Source organism: Homarus americanus, unplaced genomic scaffold, assembly GCF_018991925.1.
Source record: "Homarus americanus isolate GMGI-L3 unplaced genomic scaffold, GMGI_Hamer_2.0 scaffold10746, whole genome shotgun sequence".
NCBI classification, from domain to species: Eukaryota; Metazoa; Arthropoda; class Malacostraca; order Decapoda; family Nephropidae; genus Homarus; species Homarus americanus.
In genome coordinates this window covers 1-18,373 of record NW_024733016.1, presented here as the reverse complement: position 1 = coordinate 18,373, position 18,373 = coordinate 1, and the positions used below count along the sequence as shown (strand labels likewise).

Sequence of the window (18,373 nt, the reverse complement as noted above, 5' to 3'; positions counted from 1 at the left end):
GAGCCATGTCCACCTACTCAGCACACATTGCTCCAAGGTTTTGCCTGCCATCTTTGATTTCAAGGTCACTCCACCATTTTTATATTCAGCTCTTTGCTGACTTGCCACTAAAAGTGGTGATATCAGTCTGGGTTCACTTGGCTGTGTATTTATTACAAAAGTAAAGTGTCAATGGGGGGTGGGGGGGGGGGGCTCTCCACTGTGGGTCATTCCTAACATGACCTGGCTCATAGACACATGATACCCATGAGTTGGCTGCTGGTTTGGGAAGTACATTGCTAGAAGGCAAATCTGAATTTTATATCTTCCAATTCATTTACTTAAGTAATTTGATTTTTTGTCCACATACAGTGTATTAAGTATTCATGAACCCTTAAGGGGAACTTTGGCAAAAAGGCTTTGAAAACTTATGGAGAACAAGGAACATAAGTCAGGTGCACCTGTAATAGGAAGACTTTCTCAGTGCCAAGATATGAAACCAAGATTCCTTGGCTTCTAAGGTGACACAGAAGGGTCTTGGATAGAGCATTAAAACTGTTTTTCTCTGGAGTTCTAGGTTATCAGTATCTGAGATTGTTTGGGATTCTTTCTCTGGTTACTGGATATATAGAAAGCTTAACAATGTCCTTCTTTAGTATTATGAGGTGTTAATTTATAGAATCAGAACTGTTTTTAGCATTATAACCATAGCTGTTGAAGCATACAGTACATTAAAGAAAATCAACCTCAGTCACTCAGAGTACCACCCTCATATATTGAGGGTTGGCGACCAGTCTTCCACTCTGAATGTTCTTTAGCGGTTTTACCAATTGTCTAAGGTTTTGTATCTCTCTAGGGACCCAGTTTTAATTTCACTCATCCATCCCAGTTTCTGCCTTCCCCTGTATTCCTACCCTTAAATTTCCCCATTAATATTTCTGTTATTATTCCTCATTCCCATTTATGTGACCAAAGTATCTAATTTTTTTTTTTTTTTTACATTTCCAGTATTTCTCTTGAAGTTTTTGCTATTCTTATTTTTAGTATTTTTTCATGGATGAAGCACAATAATATACTAGAGGTATCCAGTTATTTGGAGATTCTATAAGAACATTATGCTATAGCCTCAATTTGTGTTAATGTGTTCATTAACCCTTTAGGTGCGTAATTAAATTTCGTGCCGGTTCCTGAAAAGTGTCAATTATCCTGCCAAAAATGAATTTCATATAATCACATTTTCTATATGTTTTTCCTAGAGAACTTTTAGTATATTTTCCAAATCTGGAACAAAAATTCACATATGTGTGCAAATTTTAGAGAAAAAATGACATTTATACCCAAAAATGCAGGAAATTGGTATAAATCAATGTCTGGTATATAGCAAATAAATTTAATCAATTTGGTTACTAAACAGCAAATTTAGATATGTATTACATATTCAGATAATATCAAACAAAATAGTACAAAAATAAGCTATATTGCATTCAGGAAATACTCCTATACCTCAATACATAATATGTCCGCATGTCGTCTCATTTGGGGAAGTTTTTTCAAGGCCGTGGGATATCCCCGCTTGTCGCATTTAATTAATATAATATTTTGGGCGGGTTTACCCGCATGCCGCATCCAAAGGGTTAATCAAGTATAAAAAAAAAGCTGTCCTCCACCTTCATAATTGTCCCCAGAAGTATAATTTTTGGCATATACTGTAGTAAAATATTTCATAGCTAGATGCAGCAATACCCCGGTTAGCACTCGGGATACATTCCTGGAAAATGGAGCACTTATTGAAAGAGTGCTCTATTGGATGATTATACCATTGCATATGTGGAGATGTGTTACTGATGATGCTATTTTTTACCTATGAGATATATACACTATTGCATGTGAAGGGTATGGGTATTAGTAAGCACAGATTATTACAGTAACATATCTTTACTAATTAATGAATAACAAATAAGCAATATTGAATTATGAATGACAATCGTTTGATGAAGAGTGATGGTTGTATGAATATGAGTGAGAGGGGTAGCGTGTCGGTCAGACCCAGTGAGTGGGAGGAAGGGAGGCAGTAGGCAGTGGTTAATGCACAGCTCTGCTCTGGCTGAATCTAATCTATCTCTGCATCACTGAAATTATTATTTAGGTGGTGATAATAGAGGTAGTGGTGATGGTGGGGGTGTTAATGATGGTGGTGATGGTAATTGGTAGGGTGGTGATGCGTCAATTGCTTTTTTTTTTGGTAACATTGACCGCAGCACTGCCAGACGCTATTGAACAGCTAATGTCTACCCACGTTATACTTACTTCAAAATTACGTGACATATCATTTTTATATATGGAGTGATAAAGCAAAGGGTTGGGGGTGACTAGAGAGTTGGAGTGGAAGGGAATGGTAACACGCATCGGGTATGTTACCAAGCACTCCTCAACAGTTGATTTTTAACCCACCACCACACTTGCCACCACATACTTGTGCTTCAGTTAGTCACACACAATTTTTTGTCGTACAATAAGATCTACATACACTTAATAAAAAAAAAATTATGAAACACATTTATTAATCAACTGTGGTCATGGCTACTCACTAACAAAGCACTCAACCAGCAGCACATCACAACAGCAGTGGGAAGAGACTAGGTAGGACAGGAGAGGCTACTCCTGGGATGAGGGGACAGGGGCTCCTCATTTTATGGCTGCCATTTATTGAGTTTTCTCTCATGGAGCAATTCTCTGTAAATCATGTCCAGAACACCTCTCTTAGCCTTGCTGCTGCACTCCCAGTCTGGGTTCTTTCTCAGCAAACTGGTCCATGATTTCCATAAACTCGGTGATGCTAGGAATGCTGTGGTGAGGTTTCTCTCTGGTGGTGTGTCTGACTCTTCTGTATCAGAGTCGTCAGCCTTACTCTGGATGTGATGCTGTGTCAATTCCTGCAGTTCATCATTGGTAAGGCTGTCACTATGAGACTGTAGTAGTTCCTCCACTTCATCCATGTTGACATCTCCCAGTCCTGCTTCTTTGGACAGCTTGATGATATCAGTGGCGATCTCTGGTTTGATCAACACTGAAGACAAGCTGGGGAGGGTAGTAGCCACTTGATGTTACCTTTGAGGGTGGGGGGAAATTTCTGGGCAGCCTGGGCATCCCCACTTGCAGCCTTACCACAAATGTGGATGCTTAGCCTACCTTTTATTCTTTCCAACGATCTGCTCCTTGAACGATTTACCATCATTGCTGTTAACTTCATTGTTGTCATGGCTGAAACTTTTATCTTGTCTGTATTTTTAATAATGGTTCTCACAGTAGATGTTGCCAAGATGGAAGCAGCACTGAAATCCACCATACGCTCACCAGCTTCCAAAAGCCTTAACCCTTGTAATTTTGCATCCAAGGAGATGCTTTTTCTTCTTACTTGAGATGCACTAACAGCAGACATGATGAGTAAAAAATAATCACAATTTAATTGAAAAAGCAGAGAGTCAACAAGAATGTGTCCACAATGTAAGCGCCGTAAAATTTGTTCCATACTGTAAACAGAGAGCGCTCACCGCTGGTTGGCTAAGCGAGTAAAAACAAAGAGAGCTGCTCTTGGCATGTTGTGAGTGTTCAGACTTGTGACTTGCGAATACTTTTCTGGATTTTTATTATTATTATTATATTATTTTTTCCATAGAGTTCCAAGGTGTAAGCAAGAGTGCTATAACAAATCGGTGCTCTACGGGGTAGCATTAACTGTAGAATCCCAGTTTTCCGGCACCTATGGGTATTTAGAGGTGCCGGATAGAGATTTTCCAGTTACAGTTCAGTCGACCCTCGTTAATTCGGACTAATAGGGGGGGAAGGGTGTCCGTTTTAGCCGATTGTCCGAATTAACCGATTTAGGGGTTAATATTGCATTATATTTCAAAGTCATTGTTTTCGTCACGATTTTATCCCACTTTCCACTGTAATACGTACGTAATTTCAGCAAAAATATTACATTTCTGTGAATGTATTATATCAAGCACAGTATGAATAGAATACCCTAATATAACAGTATTTTAACCGAAAATTACTAAAAAAACGAATAACATCTCAAGAACATCGGAAGCTTAGGTAAAGTCTTTTGTTTTCCTCATGTATTTTATCCTATTTTACATTGAAATACATCACATTTCAGCAAAACTACTATTTATTTCCGAGAATATATTCATTCAGGCGCAGTTTAGGTAAAATATACATGTGATGTAACAGTTTTTTAACTGAAAACGATTCGAAAAACACGTACCCTCTAGCTCTGTTCAAGGAGAGCACTGGGAGAAGCTGTTTGGTGCTGCAGATGATGACAAGGAAAATGATTTGGATGGATTTTAATGAAAATATTCAGAAATATGGTATCGTAGTATTTATTCAAGTCAATTAGGATAGGATATTAATGTAATACAACAGTTTTTTAACTGAAAACCAATCGAAAAGCAATTACGGTAACATCTTTTGAACGAAAGAAAGCGAAAGTCATTGTTTTCGTCACGATTTTATCCCTCTTTCCACTAATACCTATGTCATTTCAGCAAAAATATTGCATTTCCGTGAATGCATTATATCAAGCACAGTATGAATAGAATACCATTGTAATATAACAGTATTTTAACCAAAAACTATTAAAAAAACGAGTAACTTCTCTAGAACATCGGAAGGTTAGGTAAAGTCTTTTGTTTTCGTCATGTATTTTATCCTATTTTACATTAAAATACATCACGTTTCAGCAAAACTACTATTTATTTCCGAGAATATATTCATTCAGGCACAGTTAAGGTAAAATATACATGTGATGTAACAGTTTTTTAACTGAAAACGATTCGAAAAACACGTGTACCGTGTAGCTGATACTCAACAGCTGGTGGTGCGTCATGTGTCGTTGTAAACAATAGGAGGTTGAAGTAGATTACCGGGTATTATATTAAGTGTGAAATATCAAAAAGGTTTTTATTACCGGTATTTTTTGTAGATCAATGAGAACTGTGATACCGTATATGATATGATAAGTTAGCCTGTGCTAAGAACTTCAACATAGACTACTGAAAACACGTTGTAAGGTAATTTAGCCTATTGTAAGTTGGTGAGCTTCATTTGCTGAAGGAACTGCACAACTTTTCATTACTAATTGGTACAAATTTTACGTTTCCATTGTTTACTGGCAGTAAATGGTAAATATTTTTCATGTCTGAAGCTAAAAGTTGCATCCCCCCCACACTAGTGGTGGAGATGTTACATTTGACCAAAAAGACGCTGGTGTTTTATCCCAGCAGTGGGTGGACCAGCATTTTAGCTTAAGGTCCGCGTAGGTAATATTCCTACAAATCTTAAAAAAAAAAAAAAAAAAAAATTTGTTCAGATTTTGTCCGAATTATCCGAAATCCGGATTAAAGGGGTCCGAATTAACGAGGGTCGACTGTAGTTGAACCTTACTCTTAGTATCCTCCAATATATCCTACAGTGCACAGTGCTACCGGCTGACCTCGCAAATTTATATCTCAGAAGTCCATTTTTCCACACATCTGTTCATTTTCATGAGCATTTCGCAAGTACAGTACTGTCTTTTTTGCTTTTCTGTGTTTTTTGAGAATTATTATTTTTTTAATTTAAACACTCATGAAAATGCACAAATTTGTGGAAAAACTGACTTCTTTAAATCTAATTCCATTCTATATAAATGAAATGACTGATAAATAAGGAAAATGCAGTACAGAAAAGCCTAAAAAAACCGCTGGTGATGTGACCTCTAATATTGCAGTGTAAGGTGAATTGTCGTATGGTGAATCATTAATTACCATTAAAATAAAGCAATAATTATGAGATGCATTCCCTAGTGTGGCTTTTTGCCCTCTTCTCCCAAAACAGTGATACAGGTGCCCCTCTAGTTAAGAATGTTTTACTTTCAAACTTTCAGATATACAAACATCATCACTGAGGGAGGTTACCTGCCAGACCAGGTGTTTAATGTGGATGAGACTGGATTATTTTGAAGAAAATTCCAGATAGAACAAACATTACCTAAGAGGAGAAGAGTGAGCCAGGTTTTAAGGCTATATTAAAGAGTATAGCTGTACTAAATATCCATAATCTTTTCATTTTTTACAATATGTTTGGTATCTACAAGAGTAAAGTTGGACTTACAAAGCAAGCCTCAGGAACTTAACTCGTTCGGAAGTAGAGGAGCACCTTTTTTTTTTTTTTTTACGGGAATTAGCCAACCTGGGCACAGGTCAAACGACCCACAACGGAGCCTGGGGGGCGAAAAAAAAGAACGGAAAGAAATTAAAAATATAGAAAAAAAGGTTATACTGTATTAATCTACACCATGAAGATGCCGGAAAACCAGCTTTTTAAAGTGAGACAGATTGTAAGAGCATGGAAACACAGAAGAAGGCAAAGCATTCCACAGTTTGGCTGTGTGAGGAAAGAAGGAGGTACTATAACGGGTTATTCTCGTGTGACCGATATCCACAGAGAAATGGTGGGCACCGCGGGCAAGACGTGTGTTACGAACCCACAGCCTTACCGGCGGTACACAGGATGCCAAATCCCCTGAGCATTGCCCGTTAAAGTACCTGTAAAAGAGAGAGAGTGAAGCAACATTGCAGCGAAGAGAAAGGGGAGAGAGATTGTCGACTAAAGGAGGAGAGTTAATAAGACGAAATGCCTTTGATTCCACCCTATCTAATAGTTGGACAGAAGAAGAGCCACCCCAGATATGAGAGCAGTACTCCAAGTTAGGACAAATGAATCCCTTATATACTTGGAGCAACTGCTCAGGAGTGAAGTAGCTGCGGCATCTGTACAGCATTCCCAACTTTCGGGAGGCAGCTTTAGTTATACTAAGGATGTGTGATTTCCAGGACATATTGGAGGAAATGGTGAGGCCTAACATATTTATTTCAGAATTTGGGGGGATGATAGCATCCTGAAATGTAATTGGTGGGAGATCGTCTACTTTACAAAGTGTAATTGGTAAATATTGAGTTTTCTTACTATTGAACTTAACCAAGTTTGTATCTCCCCATTCAGAGATGCTGCACAGATCCATGTTGATAGAAGTAATGATGTCAGTTCTAGAAACAGATCTAGTTTGAGAGTTAGGAGGAAGGGGAAAATGTGAGGAAGAGTGAAGAGTAGAATCATCGGCGTAAGAATGGATAGAATTAGTTGTAGTGTGAAGTAAATCATTGATAAAAAGAAGAGAGAGAGTTGGTGAAAGAACAGAACCCTGTGGGACGCCACTATTGGTAGAGAAAGAGCGAGAAATTGATCCCTCGACAACAACTGCCATGGATCGATTCTCAAGGAAGCTAGAGATGAGAGAACAAAGTGGGGCAGAGAAACCAAAAGAGGGAAGTTTAGATAGCAAAGACTTGTGCCATACCCTGTCAAATGCTTTGGAGATGTCGAGGGCCACGACAAAAGTTCCCCATAATCCCTAAGAGAGGATGACCAAAGATGGGTGCAATAGGAGAGCAGATCACCAGTAGATCTTGCCTGGCGAAAGCCATACTGGTGATCCGACAAAAGAGAAAAGCGTTCAAGGTGACGGAGAAAATGGGAGTTCAAGATAGTTTCGAAAATCTTAGAGAGGGATAAAGTTAGGGTAATGGGGCGATAGTTAGAGGGATTAGAATGATCACCCTTCTTCGGGATGGGCTGAACCAAGGCATGCTTCCAAGAAGAAGGAAAAGTTTTGGTTTTGAGGCAAAGGCGAAAGAGGCGAGCAAGCACAGGGGCCAGGGCTTCAGCACACTCCATCAGAACACGAGGGGGTATTCCGTCTGGTCCATGCGCCTTACTCACATCCAACCTGGATAACACACCGGCAGCCCTGCGAGTGGAGATTATAGGAAAGTGCATAGGTTCAGTAGGAGGTGCAGGGGTAGGAGGGGTAGAGTGGGAATCGTCTAAGGTGGAATTAGAGGAGAATAAGGTGCCAAAGAGGTTGGCTTTCTTCGGGGGAGAGTTGGCTATAGAGTTATTGGGACGGAAGAGGGGAGGAAAAGAATGCGTGCAGAAGTTGTTACAGATGTTTTTAGCTAAGGACCAGAAGGATTTACTAGAGGAAGAATTAGTCAGGACAGCAGTCTTTCTTTTAATAAAATTCCGCTTGGCCCTACGAAGAATAGCCTTACAACGATTCCTAGAAGTAATGAAAGAGGTGTGGGTAATAGGAGGAGGAGATAGTTTCATAGCTCGATATGCCCTATCTCTCACCCTGCAAGCAAGAGAGCAGGAGCGATCAAACCATGATTGTAATGTGAAAGTTTTGGTAGAAGATGGGATAAATGCACTCATACCGCCCTGTATAACCCCAGCAATGCTGTCAGCACATACTGAGGCATCCCGAGTGGAAAAGCAACATTCATCCCAAGGAAAGTTGGTGAAGAATTCTCGCAAGGATTGCCAGCTTGCCCTCCGATAGTGCCATAGTTGACGTTTAGAGGGGGGTGGGGGAGGTGGTCGTGCCCAGTTTGATTTAATAGAAATAAGGTTGTGATCAGAAGACCCTAAGGGGGTAAAAATTTAGTATGAATAGTGTGAGGGGTTAGAGGTAAAACAAAGATCAAGAATGTTAGCAAGTTGATCGTGTCGATCAGGAATGCGTGTAGGGTGTTTGATTATTTGTTCCAAATCATTAAGTAAGGAAAAAGAGAGTGCCTCAGCTCCACCTGGGTCATCCCTTGCAGAGCCAAGCCACTGTCTGTGATGTACATTGAAATCCCCTAGTTAGAGGATCTCGGTGTTGGGGTGTGTGGATAGCAACGACTCATGGCAAGAAGTGAGATAGTCAAAGAGTTCGAAATAGTTGGTAGAGTTGGGAGAACAGTATAGGAAACAAAGAAAAATAGTCACAGTAGGTAGAGATATTTTGAGCCAGATGACATCATAAAGGGGAGATTCAAGATCCGTGAGTCTGGCTATAGGTGTACAGTGGGGTATGCTATAACGAACGGATCCTACTACGAATATTCCTATAACGAACGGTTTTACCTATAAAATTGAGAATGCTATAACGAACGCAACTCCTACAACGAACGCGGATGAATACCGGACTATTTCGCCTGGCGCATGAATATTGTTGTACCGCGACCCACAACAAGAGCGTCAGGCGCCATCTTTGTCTCATTGTGTAGCCAGTGCACCACTGTTATTGTTGAAATTTCGTCTTTTGATGTGGAAATTCGCGTTATTTGTATAACTATTTTGTTATACAAGTATACAATTGTAACAATGAGTCGTCCAAAGCGAGTGAGAAAGCTAATAACCCTTGAAACCAAGAAAGAGATTATAAAGAAACGTGAGAATGGAAGAAGCATTGCGAAACTTAGTGATGAATATGGGATGGCTAAATCGACTATATGTACGATTTTGAAGAATAAAGGAGTTAAAAACTGTGCAAGTGGCAAAGGGAATCTTTAGACTTAGCAAAGCAAAGTGTAATGTGATTGAAGAGATGGAATATTTACTCTTAGTGTGGATAAAGGAGAAAGAAATGGCAGGTGGTAACATTAGTGAAGCTATAATTTGTGAGAAGGCCAGACAATTGTTTGAGGACCTTAAAGCCAAGACTCCCAGTGGAAGTGATAGTGATGTGCCAGTGTTTAGGGGTACCTGCATGCTGAAAAACACTAAGGTAAGATAAAGTACATTATTTTTTTACATTTTCCACAGAATTTTTTCAGTGTTAGGTGGTTGTATTTGGGGGCCTGGAACGGATTAATCCTATAACGAACCAATGCTATAACGAACGAGGTTCTGGAACCAATTACGTTCGTTATAGCATACCCCACTGTATGTGTATTGCAGTAGGCGCATACACCTCCCTGGAATCTTTTCTGGTTACTAAGAAAAGTTTCCAAGTGTCTAAGCTAGACATCTTGCACAGACAGACACTAGCCCACTTACCAAAAATGTATCTGGGTGGTAGGGAATGTTTTCTTTGAGTTTAATCTAGCCGAGTCCATAAATGCAGTTCTAATTAAGTTAGAAACTCCATTTCTTTACTATAATAATCCAGAATAGCTTATCTAAAAGTTTGTTTAAATAAATATATTTAAAAAAATAAAAATCTATGCTGTGAGTTACAGCAAAGACTGTTATTTTCCACTCCATGGAGCTGTGGGGGATTTATGAGTCTCAGGAAACTGACCTGACACAATGTCAGGTGGAGGTAGGGTGGGGGATTAGTGGTCTCATGACGTGAATATGTCTTAAATAAACACAAAAGCCAAAGAATTTTTGAGGGAGGTTGTGGGAAGTGTGAGTATAAATGAGCAACGTTGGATCCCTTCAACATTACGTAACACAACATTATAAAATAAGTGAAAGGTGGGTGATCAGGTGTGTGGTGAAGCTTAGTGGCCAGTTGAACTCTGAAACAGCAGATATTAACTGTAACATGCAGTCACACACACAGCAAGTTATGTACAACTAAGACCCTCATTCTGATGCTTGCTGTCTTAATTCCTGTGTTGGGTGGTTGTTGGAGGTGTGTGTGTAGAGGAATGTGTGGTTGTTGGAGGGTGTGTGTGTGTTGTGGGTGTGTGGTTGGAGGGTGTGTGTGTGTGTGGGTGGTTGTTGGAGGTGTGTGGGTGGGTGGTTGTTGGAGGGTGTGTGTGGGTGGGTGTGGGTTGTTGGAGGTGTGTGTGTGTGTGTGGGTGGTTGTGGAGGGTGTGTGTGTGTGTGGGTGGTTGTTTGGAGGGTGTGTGTGTGTGTGTGGGTGGTTGTTGAGGGGTGTGTGGTGTGGTGGGTGGTTGTTGGAGGGTGTGTGTGGTGGTTGTTGGTGGGTGGTTGTGTGTGTGGGTGGTGTTGGAGGGTGGTTGTGTGTGGGTGGTGTTGGAGGGTGTGTGGGTGGGTGGTTGTTGGAGGGTGTGTGTGTGGGTGTGGATTGATTGTTGGAGGTGTGTGTGTGTGTGTGGGTGGTTGTTGGGGGTGTGTGTGTGTGTGGTTTGTTGGAGGGTGTGTGGTGGGTGGTTGTTTGGAGGTGTGTGTGTGGGTGGGTGGTTGGTTGTGTGTGAGGGTGTGTGTGGTGGTTGTTGGAGGGTGTGTGTGTTGGTTGAGGGTGGTTGTTGGGGTGGGTGGTTGTTGGAGGGTGGTGTGGGTGGCTGCTGGAGGGCGTGTGTGGGTGGTTGCTGATGACGTGTGGGCGGTTGCTGGAGGACGTGTGTGCGGTTGCTGATGACGTGTGTGGTGGGCGTGGGCGGTTGCTGGCGACGGGGGGTGGTTGCTGGATGATGGCTGACGTGTGTGGTTGCTGATGACGTGTGTGGCGGTTGCTGGAGGACGTGTGGGTGGTTGCTGGAGGACGTGGGTGTGTTGCTGACGACGTGGTGGTTGCTGGATGACGCGGTTGCCGATGTGCGTGTGGCGTTGCTGATGACGTGTGGGGTGGTTGCTGGACGACGTGTGTGGGCGTTTGCTGATGGGGCGTGGTATGGTTGTTGGATGACGTGGCGGTCGATGACGTGGGCGGTGTCGCTGACGACGTGCGTGGGGCGGTTGCCGGATGACGCGTGCGGGCGGTTGCTGGATGGCGTGGTGTGGTTGCCGGAATGACGTGTGCGAGCGGTCGTCGATGACGTGCGGCCTGGTTGCCGATGACGTGGTGGGCTGGCTGGACGACGTGCGTGGCGGTTGCTGATAGGCGTGCGTGCGGTATTGCTGATGACGTGTGCGGTCATTGTCGGAGGGCGTGTGGGTGGTTGCTGGAGGGCGTGCGTGGGTGGTTGCTGGAGGACGGCGTGTGGGTGGTTGCTGACGGACGTGTGGGTGGTTGCTGGATGACGTGTGCGGGTTGCTGGAGGACGTGTGTGTGTGGGTTGCTGATGACGTGTGTGGGTGGCTGTTGATGACGTGTGCGGGTGGTTGCTGGAGGACGGGTGCGGCGGTTGCTGGAGGACGCGTGTGCGGTTTGCTGGCGACGTGTGGGCATTGCCTGGAGTGACGGGTGTGGCTTGCTTGATGACGTGCGTGCGGTCGTCGATGGACGTGGGCGTTGTCTGATGACGCATGCGGCGGGTTGCCGATGACGTGTGCGGGCGGTTGCTGGATGACGGGTGCGGTGGGGCGGTTGCCGGGATGACGGCGTGTGTGGGTAGTTGCTGGAGGAGGCGTGGGTGGTTGCTGCCGGACGATGGCGTGGGTGGTTGTTGATGACGTGTGTGTGGTTGCCGGAGTGCGTGTGGGTGGTTGCTGGGATGCGGCGTGTGTGGGTGTTGCTGGATGCGTGCGCGGTTGCTGGAGTGCGGGGTGGTTGCTGGAGGACGGGGTGTGTGTGGGTGGTTGCTGGAGGACGTGTGGGTGGTTGCTGAGGACGTGGGGGTTGCTGGATGACGTGTGTGTGGGTGGTTGTTGATGACGTGTGTGGGGTGGTTGCTGAGGACGTGTGCGGGGTGGTTGCTGGAGGACGTGTGTGTGGCTGGTGATGACGGGCGTGGCGGGCGTGCTGATGATGCGTGGGGTGGTTGCTGATGACGTGATGTGGGCAGGCGATGACGGTGCGTGGCCGCTGACGGGAGTGGTTGCTGCGTGCGTGGGGGTTTGCTGATGACGTGTGCGTGGGCGGTTGCCGGGAATGGATCTGCGGGTGGTCAGTTGATGACGGCGTGTGTGTGCGGTTGTTGGGAAGACGTGCGGGTGGTTGTTGATGACGTGTGTGTGGGTGGTTGCTGATGACGGGCGTGGGCGGTTGCTGGATGACGTGTGCGGTGGTTGCTGGAGGACGGGGTGTGTGGGGCGGTTGTCGATGACGGGTGTGCGTGGGTGGTTGCTGGAGACGGGTGTGGGTGGTTGCTGACGACGTGTGCGGGTTGCTGGAGGACGTGTGTGGGTGGTTGCTGGCGGAGCGTGTGGGTGGTTGCTGGAGCGACGTGTGTGGGTTGTTGGACGACGTGCGTGGGGTGGTTGCTGGACGACGGTGTGGGTGGTTGCTGGAGGGTGTGTATTGGTTGCTGACGATGCGGGTGGTTGCTGAGCGACGTGTGTGGCTGGTTGCTGGAGTGACGTGGGTGGTTGCTGACGACGTGTGTGGGTGTTGCCGATGCCGGTGCGGGCTGGTCGATGGACGTGGGTTGGTTGTCGATGGGCGGTGGGGTATTGCTGGATGGTGTGGGTATCGTCGATGACGGGCGTGTGGCGGTCTCAATGACGGTGCGGGTGGTTAGCTGAGACGCGGCGCGTTGATGACGTGTGGGGCGGTTGTTGATGACGTGCGTGGTGGCTGCGGATACGGGCGGTTGTTGATGACGGGGTGTGTGGGTCGGATGACGTGCGTGGGTGGTTGTAATGACGTGTGTGTGGCTGCTGGAGGACGGTGTGTGGGGTGGTTGCTGGATGACGTGTGGGTGGTTGCTGGAGCGACGTGTGTGTGGGTGGCTGGAGGACGTGCGTGGGTGGCTGTTGATGATGCGTGGGTGGTTGCTGGAGGACGTGTGTGTGGCTTGCTGGAGCGACGGTGTGTGTGGGTGGTTGCCGGATGACGGGTGTGTGCGGGTGGTTGCTGGATGACGGGTGTGGGTGGCTGCTTGACGACGTGTGGGTGGTTGATGACGTGCGGTGGGGCGGTTGGCCGGAGGACGTGCGGGGCATTGCCGATGATGCGTGGGTGGCTTGCTGGATGACGTGGGTGGTTGTTGATGACGCGTGTCGGTTGCCGGACGACGTGCGGGTGGCTGTCGATGACGTGTGTGGGCGGTTGCCGATGACGTGCGTGGCGGTTGCTGGATGACGTGCGGGTGCAGTTGTTGACGATGCGTGGGCATTGCCGACGACGTGTGGGTGGTTGTTGAGGACGTGCGGGGTGGCTGGTTGATGTGGCGTGTGTGTGGGTGGCTGGCTGTTGATGACGTGTGTGGGTGGTTGTTGGACGTGCGGGGCGGTTGCTGGACGACGTGTGTGGGTGGCTGGTTGATGACGTGCGGGGTGGTTGCTGGATGACGTGTGGGGTGGTTGCTGAGCGACGGTTGGTTGTTGGACGATGCGTGGGTGGTTGCTGGAGTGACGTGTGCGGGTGGTTGCTGGAGCGGGCGTGCGTGGCTGGTTGCCGGACGACGTGGGTGGTTGTTGACGATGCGTGGTGGTTGCTGGAGTGCGTGTGGGCTGGTTGCTGGACGACGTGTGGGTGGTTGCTGATGACGTGTGTGGTCATTGTTGGATGACGTGTGCGGTTGTCGACGACGTGTGTGGGGTGCTTGCTGGAGGCGTGTGGTGGTTGTCGGACGACGTGCGGTGGTTGTTGATGACGTGTGTGGCTGGTTTGTCGATGACGTGCGGGTGGTTGCTGGACGACGTGCGTGGGGTGGTTGAGGAGGCGTGTGTAGGGTTGCTGATGACGTGTGCGGGTGGTTGCTGGAGTGCGTGGGTGGTTGTCGGAGTGGCGGTGGGCGCCGATGACGGGTGCGGGTGGTTGTTGCGGGCGACGTGGGCGGTTGCTGAGGACGTGTGTGTGGGTGGTTTGCTGAGGACGTGTGTGTGGGTAGTTGAGATGTGGTGGTTGCCGATGACGTGCGGTTGCTGGAGACGGTGTGGGTGGTTGCTGGAGTGACGCATGTGGGCGGTTGCTGGAGTGACGTGTGGGTGGTCGATGACGGTGTGGGTGGTTGCTGATGACGTGTGGGTGGTTGTTGATGACGTGCGGGCGGTTGTTGAGTGACGTAGGGTGGTTGCTGGATGACGTGGGGCATTGCTGGATGACGGGGGTGCGTGGGTGGTTGTCGATGACGGGCGTGGGCGGCTGATGACGGGTGTGGCTATTGTTGGATGACGTGGGTGGTTGCTGGATGACGTGTGTGCTGGTTGCGATGGGCGCGTGGCGGTTGCCGGAGGGCGTGCGGGTGGTTGGCGGGCGTGTGTGGGTATTGCTGATGGCGGGGTATTGCTGGAGCGATGGGTGTGTGTGCGTTGGCTGGATGACGTGTGTGGTGGCCGTTGAGGACGTGTGGGGGGTTGCTGGAAGACGCGGGTGGTTGCTGATGACGTGTGGCGGTTGCTGGATGACGTGGGTATTGCTGGAGGACGGGTGTGTGTGGTGGTTGCTGGATGGGACGTATGGGTGGTCGTCGGAGTGACGTGCGTCAGTTGGAGTGACGTGCGGGTGGTTGCTGAGGACGGGTGCGTGTGGGTGGTTGCTGGAGGACGGGTGTGTGGGTGGTTGCTGGATGACGTGTGTGGGTGGTTGCTGATGACGGGTGCGGTGGTTGCTGATGACGCATGTGGGTGGTTGCTGGAATGACGTGCGGGTGGTTGCCGATGACGGGGTGCGTGGTGCTGTCGATGACGTGTGGCGGTTGCCGGATGACGTGTGCGGGTGGTTGCTGATGACGTATGTGCGGCTGCTGGATGACGTGCGTGTGGGCGCTGGAGATGGTGCGGGTGTCGTTGAGGACGGGCGTGCGGGTGGTTGTCGACGATGCGCGGTTGCCGAGGACGGGCCGGTTGCTGGAGTGGCTGGCTGGAGGCGTGGGTGCTGTTGAGTGGCGTGTGGGTGGTTGGCTGAGTGCGTGTGGGTGGTTGCTGGATGACGTGCGTGGTGGGTGGTTGCTGGAGGGCGTGTGGGGTGGTTGTTGAGGGTGCGTGGGGTGGTTGCTGGAGGGCGTGTGGGTGGTTGCTGGATGACGTGCGTGGGTGGTTGCTGGATGACGTGTGTGGGGTGGTTGCTGGATGACGGTGGGTGGTTGCTGGAGAGCCGTGCGGTTGCTGGAGGACGGGGTGCGTGGTTGCTGGACGACGTGGGGCATTGCGATGACGTGTGTGGCGGCTTGTCGATGACGCGTGGCGGTTGTCGATGACGTGTGCATTGGCTGGTTGACGACGTGTGTGCGGCTTGTCGATGACGTGGTGGTTGCTGGATGACGTGTGTGGGGTGGTTGCTGGAGGACGTGTGTGGTTGTTGGACGATGTGCGGGCGTTGCTGACGACGTGCGTGCGGGTTGCTGAGGACGTGTGGGGTGGCTGGCTGGAGCGGTGTGGGTGGTTGCTGATGACGTGTGGCGGTTGCTGGATGGACGTGTGTGGGTGGTTGCTGGATGATGTGCGGGTGGTTGCTGAGTGACGTGTGTGGGTGGCTGCTGATGACGTGTGGGGTGGTTGCCGGATGACGTGTGGCTGGTTGCTGGACGACGTGGGTGGTCGTGATGACGTGTGGGTGGTTGCTGGAGGGTGTGGGTGGTTGCTGGACGACGTGTGGGTGGTTGACGACGTGTGGCGGTTGCTGGATGCGTGTGGTCGTCGGACGACGTGGGCGGTTGATGGATGACGTGCTTGCGACGACGTGCGTGGGTGATTGCTGACGACGTGCGTGGGTGGTTGCCGAGGGCGTGCGTGGCTGGTCATTGACGACGTGAGTGGCCTGCCGAGGACGTGTGTGGTCATTGCTGGAGTGACGTGTGGGTGGTTGCTGACGATGCGTGGGTGGTTGCTGGAGGCGTGTGTGTGGGTGGTTGCTGGATGGACGTGTGTGGTGTTGCTGGAGGCGTGCGTGGGTGGCTGCTGATGACGGGGTGTGTGTGGGTGGCTGCTGGAGGACGGGTGTGTGTGGGTGGTTGCTGGAGTGACGGTGTGGTGGTTGCTGATGACGTGTGGTGGGTGGTTGCTGGAGGACGTGTGTGTGTGTGGGTGGTTGCTGAGGATGTGTGGGCTGCTGGCACGGTGGGTGGTTGCTGGAGTGACGGTGTGCGTGGGGCAGTTGCTGATGACGGCGTGGGTGGTTGCTGGATGACGTGTGGTGGCTTGCTGATGACGGGTGTGTGGGTGGTTGTTGATGGGAGCGTGGGCGGTCGTCGATGACGTGTGTGGGTATGCTGATGACGGGTGTGGCGGTTGCTGGATGACGTGCGGCGGTTGTCGATGACGGCGTGTGGGTGGTTGCTGGATGACGGGTGTGTGGGTTGTTGGACGACGGTGGGTGGTTGCCGATGACGTGCGTGGTCGTTGCCGGAGCGGGGCGTGCGGTGGTTGCTGGAGTGTCGCTGGAGGGCGTGTGGGTGCGGTTGCTGGAGGGCGTGTGGCGGTTGCTGGACGACGTGTGGCGGTTGTTGGAGGGCGTGTGTGGTGGTTGCTGGACGATGTGTGTGGTGGTTGCTGATGACGTGTGGGTGGTTGTCGATGACGTGGGGTGGTTGCGATGACGTGTGTGGGGTGGCTGGCGATGGGCGTGTGTGGGTGGTTGCTGATGGACGTGGCTGGTTGTTGAGTGCGTGTGTGGGTGGTTGCTGGAGGGCGTGTGGGTGGTTGCTGATGACGGGCGTGTGTGGGCATGTCGATGACGCGGCGGTTGCCGATGACGCGGCGGTTGTCGGTGACGTGCGTGTGGGCGGTTGCCGGGATGACGTGCGGCGGCTGCCGATGACGTGTGCGGGTGTTTGCCGATGACGGTGCGTGGGTGGTTGCGATGACGGCGGGTGGTTGCTGGATGACGTGCGTGGGTGGTTGCTGGAGACGGTGCGGGTGGTTGCTGGATACGCGGGGTGGTTGCTGATGACGTGTGTGGGTGGTTGGCTGGCGACGTGCGTGTGCTGGCTGGATGGACGTGTGCGGGTGGTTGCTGGAGGATGGGCGTGTGGGTGGTTGCTGGATATGGGTGGTTGGTTGTTGACGACGTGTGTGGGTGGTTGTTGGAGGACGTGGGGCTGGTTGTCGATGGGCGTGTGGGTGGTTGCTGGAGTGAAGTGCTGGATGCGTGGGGTGTTGCTGGAGGCGTGTGTGGGTGGCTGTTGATCGGAGTGTGTGGGTGGTTGCTGATGACGCGTGTGGGTGGTTGCTGATGATGCGTGGGGGCCGGAGACGTGTGTGGGTGGTTGCTGGATGACGTGTGTGGCGGTTGCTGGATGACGTGCGGGTGGCTGTGGATGACGCGTGGCTGTCGATGACGGGTGCGTGGCGGTGGTTGATGACGTACGCGGGCGGTTGCCGGAGTGACGGGCGTGGGTGGTGCGGGGGCGCGGTGGCCGGATGACGGTGGGCGGTTGCTGATGACGCGTGTGTGGGTGGTTGCTGGATGACGTGTGGGTGGTTGCTGGAGGATGCGGGCGTGTGGGGTGGTTGCTGCTGGAGGACGTGTGGTGGTTGCTGTGATGTGCGTGGGTATTGCTGGGGTGACGGGTGTGGGTCGGTTGAGGATGCGGGTGGGCTGGGCTGGAGGTGCGTGGGTGGTTGCTGGATGACGGCGGGTGGCTGTTGGAGGACGTGCGGGTGGCTGCTGGTGACGGGCGTGTGGGGTGGCTGTTGAGTGATGTGTGTGGTGGTTGCTGGAGGATGTGTGGGTGGTTGCTGGATGACGTGTGGGTGGTTGCTGGAGGACGTGTGCGGTGGTTGCTGACGATGTGTGGGTGGTTGTTGATATTAACACGTAACCGAACCCAGCTAACAACTG

The 18,373-nt window shown here is 49.6% G+C and overlaps 1 protein-coding gene across 1 annotated transcript; it reads right to left on the bottom strand.

Moving 5' to 3' along the window:
* Nucleotides 1-3,697: 3,697 nt before the first annotated feature.
* On the bottom strand, nt 3,698-16,374 carry LOC121869227 (mucin-6-like). The gene is made up of 4 exons (XM_042370467.1): nt 15,669-16,374; nt 15,190-15,469; nt 13,478-15,104; nt 3,698-3,739 (listed from the first exon to the last, which is right to left on the bottom strand). The coding sequence occupies exons 1-4, from the start codon at nt 16,372-16,374 to the stop codon at nt 3,698-3,700; spliced, it is 2,655 nt and encodes an 884-aa protein (XP_042226401.1).
* Nucleotides 16,375-18,373: the final 1,999 nt, after the last annotated feature.

Bases quoted from the DNA above. Each gene is read 5' to 3' on its own strand.
- LOC121869227 (XM_042370467.1), bottom strand. From the start codon at position 16,374: ATGACCACACACGTCCTCGGCAGGCCACTCACGTCGTCAATGACCAGC. The intron at 15,105-15,189 runs GTCATCAGCAAC...ACCCGTCCTCAG, and splicing joins CATCAGCAACCACCGCACCC to CAACCACCCGCACGTCACTC. The intron at 3,740-13,477 runs GCAACCACCCAC...AAATACCCATAG, and splicing joins CCGCACACACCCGTCATCCG to GTGCCGGAAAACTGGGATTC.